Genomic DNA, 6680 nt, shown 5'->3' on the forward strand with positions numbered 1-6680 from the left:
ACTCTTATATACCTTGCAACCTGGCTTCTGTGAACCTGCCCCACGCTTTACTTCCTGAGCTCCCCATGACGTCCATCCTGTGGTTCCCAGATTTCATGGCCTTTCTCAACCCTTGGTCAGTCACTGGTGGCAACCTCCCTCTTGGAATATTTCATCCTTGGCTTCTGCCATGATGCCTCTTTTTGGTTCTCCTTCCATCTCTATGCTCTTGCTTCTCCTGTGGCCCAAGTCTCCCCTGGTCTTCTGAAAGGAACTGCCCCCCAATGGTCAGCCTAGGCTCTCTGCTGTTTCCTGTATCCCAGAGGTTCTAGAAGCCCATAGGTGGAAGCTTAGATTGTAGACAACATTTTGTGTATGTATCCTTCGCTTTCATCTGCTTCTCAAATGGGTCCATGAATACTAAAGTGTTGTAATCTTTCTGCCTTTGAGAACTGAGGTAGCCAAGAAACTTTGAGTTGCAAGGGACAGAAACCCACATTAAGCCAAGTTGAATATGAAGGGAATTTAATGACTTACATGCCTGGAGTAGCTCAAAGAACTCAAGGAAGCACAGCAGCTTTGGGGGTTTGGGGGACTGGAATCAGGAACATGTTGCTGTCAGGATTCTCGATTTCTCAACTCTGCTTGTCTCTGCCTGGCTTATTCTCTCCTGTAAATTAGTTTTTTCACATACCACAGAGGATGGTACCTGGCAGCTCTCAATTCCTTCCCACTCTGGGACTCAAAGACCAAGCCCTTCTCCTCCAACTGCAACTTAAAAATCCTGAGGAAGGGCTCTGAACACTCTGTGTTGGGTCATAAGCTCACCACTGGAGCAATTGCGTGACCAAGGGAGTTGTGTGCTGGGATCAAGTGGGGTTAGGCCTGTTGTCCACCCTTGTATTTTGTGGGGCAGGGCTCGGCGGTCCTGCCAGACACCCCTAATGGGAGCGGAGGGGGAGAAGTTCTTCAAAGGGGTGTGTGTGCATGTGCTGGACAGTGGAAAACAGTGGATGTTTCCTTCAAGAGCTCCCCAACCACTGCTGCCATGACTACCACCATGTGGATAACTCCACAGTCCCCAGCGGCCAGGTGCCTACGGAGGTCTACCTGGTGGTCCACTGGCACCCCCAAACTGAGCATCTCTGGTGTCCCCAGTCTTTGCCGATGGCACCACCCCCAGTAAGTCTCCCAAGCTTCTCACAGTCCCTTGCCCTCCTGAATTACTGTCCCCCACTCCTACCTAGGTAGTGGCTAAGGCCCACTGACCTTAGTACCTCAACATCTTTCCCAGCCATTGTTCTCATCCCCAAGGCTCCCTCTTTAGGTCTTGAGCCTCTGGCTCAAGCCACCCTCCTGATCTCTTAGTGAGACTCCCTGCCTCAAGGCAGATTCGGCCACCATCTATGAAGGCCCCCCTCTATGCCAGAAATGTGCTCAGCATCACTTAAAAATAAATCCTCGGGCTTCCCTGGTGGCGCAGTGGTTGAGAGTCTGCCTGACGATGCAGGGGACACGGGTTCATGCCCCGGTCCGGGAGGATCCCACATGCTGCAGAGCGGCTGGGCCCGTGAACCATGGCCTCTGAGCCTGCGTGTCCGGAGCCTGTGCTCCGCAACGGGAGAGGCCACAGCAGTGAGAGGCCCGCGTACCGCAAAAATAAATAAATAAATAAAAAATAAATCCTCATAACAGTTCCATGAGTAAGATAGTGTTATCACTGGTTTATAGGTTAGGAAAGTGAGCCTCAGTAAATTAAGCGCTTGCCAAAGAAGGGAGGGGTGGTGGAAGGAAGATTTGAACTTGGGTCTCTCATTCTGAGTGTCTATTCTGGTTCCCCTCCACTGCCTTTTCAAATAGTTGCCTAATGAATTTATGAAAGATTACGTTATGCTGATTTCTTTCTTTTGGCTCACACAGATGTTCTGAAAGCTTTGTAGTTTATAAAGCAGAGTCCGTAAGCAGCCCCAGGCCTTGCCCGTTGCTCACAAAGGGAAATGCTGTGGAGGTCACCCTGATATCTGGGTCTCCCTGAGAGCTCTGGGGGTCCCTCTCTCCCACTGGTTGTCTGGGGGCAGCAGGAGGGAAGAAAGCCTGTTTCCTAAAAGAGTTAAGCTGAAGAATCCAGTGTTATGCGCTTAACACTGAGTGCTTGATAATTAGTAAACACCTGATACGATTACTTATCAGAGAGCTACACGATAGGATACTTATAAGGTAGTTAAGCACAGCTTTAAATCAGGAGGCTGGGCAGGGGGTGGGGCTACATTGTCCTGGCTGTCCCGGAGGAGGTGCCCTGTGGCCTCCTCTGGGTGGCTTGCAAAGGCTCTGGTCTTTGCTTGTTTATGTGCTGGTTTTCAGTCTCTCTCCACTCCCCCCAAATAAGCTCCAAGTGAGGACCTTGCCTATTTTCTCTGGGACCAGTGCCAGACACATGAGTAGGTGCTCAATAAGTACTTATTGGATAGATGGATGGATGGTTGGATGGAATGGAGGGATGAGGAAAAGAGTTTCTAGTTAAAGTCCTAGAATGAGATATTTTGCATTGTTATTACCTCTGGTTATTCCACCCAAATGGCAATTTGTTTTCTACTGAGTAGACCAAGTGTGCCCAAACAGGGCAACTCTGCAAGGACAGGGCGTCTAAACAGTACTTGAAGGCTCTGTGAATAAGGCCCTCCCATAGTTAGCTTCCTGCTATAGAACATTGGGTTGCTCTCTAATTGACCTTGAATGAGGCAGTGTTTACAGCTGCAACTTAGCAGCCATTGATCTTGAATTGATTAAGCCAGCATTTTGAAAAGCAGAACTACAGGAACAGGGACAAAGAACCCCATGTACTGAGGACTTCACACCATCCATTCACCTCCTTTGCATCTAGTGTGTGTGTGTGTGTGTGTTTTAAAAAAATAAACAAACAATTAATGAATTACTTAGAAAGAAGAGGAAACAGGTCCAACTTTTTCTCAGCAGGAGGGCAGACTGGCTGCCCAGAGCCTTGAAAGGGCATTCCCAGCCCTCATTAGTTCTAACTGGAGAGGCCTGTCCATTTCCCCTAGAGTGGGCAGCTGATCAGGGCTTGGCGGGTTGGGGCTTCGTCAGGGATTGTAAACTCTTTGGATCTGCTTTTTTTTTGTGGCAGTTCCAGCACTTGGCAGGCACCCGTAAAGAGCAGAAAACTTGGGGTTCTCCTCTTGGCTCTCTGCCTGGCTGAGCTTGACTGGGCAAGTGACCTCACTTTTGGGGCCTCGGATCACTCGTCTATAAAATGAGGGGGTTGGAAAAGGTACATTGATTTCCAAACCTTTTACTTTTTTGGCCCTGGAATCTGTTCTTTAAACAAAAGCTAACTGGGCCACCTCTCCCCCTACAACATATTAAGACGAAGTTGGGGAAAAAAAGATGGGTTAGGAAGAGGCAGCATGGTCCCATATGTCCCCACTCCCAATCTCCAGTCTGAGAGGGGAGCTCCATGGAACCTCCCAGCTTCTGTGGCACACTGTTTGAAAACCACTTCAGGCTCCCATCCAGCTCTAATTGGAGTTGTTCCTAATCAGAAGCAGCCTAATGCTTGTGGCAGGTAGGAGTTGTGCATGGTTGCTAGTAAGAGAAACCTGACAAATAAAGGTTTAAGCAGATTGGGGGGGGTTATTCATTCATTCGTTTATTTGGTAACAAGAAGTCTGAAGGAAGGCACTGCAGGGCTAGTATGGCAGCTCCACAGCATCATAAAATGAGGCCCAGCCTCATTTTATTCTTCTGTTCCATCATTCTGAGCATATGGCTGCCATTCTCAAATCTGGCTCATGGTCAGAATATGGCTGCTGAAGCTCCAGACATCACACTCACATTCGAAACAAGAAAAAAGGAGGAAGGGGAGAAGGGCAGACAGGCACATGCCAATTCAGTTTGCTCCCTTTAAAGAGCTTTCCTGGGTGCATTACTGAGGATTCCAGCTGAAGTCACCTTGGAAAGAACTGAGTCACATGACTACTTCTGAGTGCAAGGGAAGCCAGAAAACATTAGCACCGTTGTTTTTAAACCAAGGTGTATTGGCATCCAGCATAAAACCAGGGTTTTGCTAATAATGACAAGAGGATGGCTATTAAGTAGGCCACAGGGAAAACCAACAACAGCTAACACTTACTGAGCACTCATGAAGTAGCAGGCACCATGTGGAGAACTTTGCATGCATTATCTCACTTAATTCTCGTAACTGCCCAGTAAGGTAAACACTCACCATTCCCATTTTATAGCTGAGGAAGTGGAGGCTCCGGGAAGTTAAGTGACTTGGCCAAGGTCCCACAGCAAACAAGTGATGAAGCCAGGACATTAACCCAAGCACTCATGCTAGAGTCCCAACCCTTAACCACCACCTGGTGGTGGTATGGTAAAGACCAAAATGTAAATTACATGCAAGGCTTTTCAATGCTGTTTCAGCATCTTTAAAAAAGGGAGACACACGGCAACCTACAGAGGGCCAGGGCCTGCCTTTTCTGCTCCTCTGCAGTTTCCACATCATCTTTCTCCTGGTAATGACAGCAGCGGTGGCAGACTGAGTCGGCTATGATGCATTTACCAGAAGGTAAGTGTTTTAGATTCGGTTTGGAGCGAGTTCAGGGGAAACAGTTTCAGGGACTCGACGTACAGAAATGATTTATGAAGCAAGATTAAAAGAGCTAAGTCTGTATGGGTTGGCACAATATGAAAGGGTAGGAGGGAAGAAGGTGACACAAAGATCAGGCATGTAGACAGCTCGAGAGTTCCAGAAACCTAGGGGAGGGCTGCAGTAGCATGAGGCAAAGGGGTCACAGCTCAGATCCAGTTAAAAAAGGAGAAAATAGCAAGCCGTTGGCTCTGTCAAGCACATGCTTCTTCAGTGCTCGGTCTACCATCAGCTCTGTGACGGGAGGTGGCTGGCTCCCGCCTTCATGAGCGCCAAGAGGCACCATGAGAAATGGAGCCGTTTGCTGGGGCCATAATGGTGCAGGTAGAACTCAGAAACTTGGTCTCCCGAGAGGAATGGGCAACGTCTTTAAGTCAAGGTTCATATTTATAGACCACCTGGGCAATAATTTTCTCTTTTAATCATCACAGTAATATTATCCCCATTCTGCAGATGAGAAGCCTAATGCAGAGCTGGCTCAAGTGACTTCAGTTTCAGGTGACGTCACACACCCCAGGCAGTGGCAGATCCAGGAGTGGGGATGGCATCAAAAGTGGCATCTTCACTCAGCATAGCCGCTGGCACATCATAGTTGCACGGTAAAAGTCATCTGTATCAAATCCATGGACATATCCCTTGTCGGTCAGCATTTCTCTTAAGGGAAGTTCAACTTCAGTTTGTTCATCAGGAGAAAGACTTACCGAAGAGAAAGTGGGAATACACTCTTGTTAAGACCACGGAGTAATGCAAAATAAATGTTAAGACCACGGAGTAATGCAAAATAAATTCTTGTGAGCCAACACGGAATGAGCTAGCTACTAACCTGGGATTTTATTTTCTAATTGAATTCTTTTTTTGTTTTAAGGAGGGCTTTCTGGGCTTTTGGTAACACTCTATATCTTGATCCATTTGTGAAAATTCATTGAGCTTTATTATTTGCATACTTGAATTAAACTAAATACTTAGAAATGTTCTTTAAAAAAAGAAAAAGGTCCTAAATTGGCATTCTGGCTAAGACTGTGATGTGGGCGGGTCCCAGCAGCTCTGGCGGCGGCGGCGGCAGCGGGGGGAGTGGCAGCGGTCAGGCAGCCCAGCGTCAGGAAGCCTCTGCGCATCTCGGCCCGCAGGCACCTGGCACGCGCCGGCCCCGCCACCACGATGCCCAAGAGGAAGGTCACCTCCACCGAGGGGGCGGCGAAGGAGGAGCCCAAGAGGAGATCGGCGAGGTTGTCAGCTAAACCGGCTCCTGCAAAAGTGGAAACGAAGCCAAAGAAGGTGGCCGGAAAGGATAAATCTTCAGACAAAAAAGTGCAAACAAAAGGGAGAAGGGGAACAAAAGGAAAACAGGCCGAGGTGGCTAACCAAGAGACTAAAGAAGACTTCCCTGCAGAAAATGGAGAAACTTAAAACGAGGAGCGCCCAGCCTCTGATGAAGCAGGAGAGAAAGAAGCCAAGTCTGATTAATATCACACACCTGTGAATTTTGTGCCCTCTGTAACATTTTTGGTCATGGTTGTCCAGTTCTTCTAATAACTTTGTTAATGTGCTGTGACTGACAATTTGAGTATGTAGTGTATACGATATTAAATTGTGAATGAGGGGGACTTACAATGTAACAGCATATCAATATTTGAAGATATTGGTACTTGATTTCCTGTCAAGGAAAATTTGCCTCCAAATTTTAAGCTGGAAAGTCACTGGAATAACTGTTCAGAAAAGAATCACAAGTACATGATTTTTTAGATTTTTGGTACGTATGTTAAGAATTGTGTACAAATTGAAATGTCTGTGTACTGATCCTCAGAACAACCAATAAAGTCTCAATTATGAGAGAAAAAAAAAAGACTGTGATGTGGCAGAGACCACTAGGTGTCTCTCAATCTCACTCTCCACTTCTGCCTTAGAAGGCAACTCCTGATTTTTAACTGGGCACAGAGCCAGGTGGAATAAAGCTGCATCTTCCACCTTCTCTTGCAACTGGGCGCAGCCTTGTGACTCAGTTCTGGGCAGTGGGATATGATATAACCATAGCATG

At 47.4% G+C, this 6680-nt stretch overlaps 1 protein-coding gene across 1 annotated transcript; it reads left to right on the forward strand.

The window, feature by feature from the left end:
- Positions 1-5284: 5284 nt before the first annotated feature.
- Positions 5285-6052, forward strand: LOC309797167 (non-histone chromosomal protein HMG-14-like; the record flags this gene model as incomplete). Its single annotated transcript, XM_082610639.1, has 1 exon — positions 5285-6052. The coding sequence occupies exon 1, from the start codon at positions 5804-5806 to the stop codon at positions 6050-6052; it is 249 nt and encodes an 82-aa protein (XP_082466765.1). The 5' UTR covers positions 5285-5803.
- Between the last annotated feature and the right edge of the window lie 628 nt (positions 6053-6680).

This window comes from Mesoplodon mirus (genome assembly GCF_964341445.2).
Source record: "Mesoplodon mirus genome assembly, chromosome: 2".
Lineage (NCBI taxonomy): Eukaryota > Metazoa > Chordata > Mammalia > Artiodactyla > Ziphiidae > Mesoplodon > Mesoplodon mirus.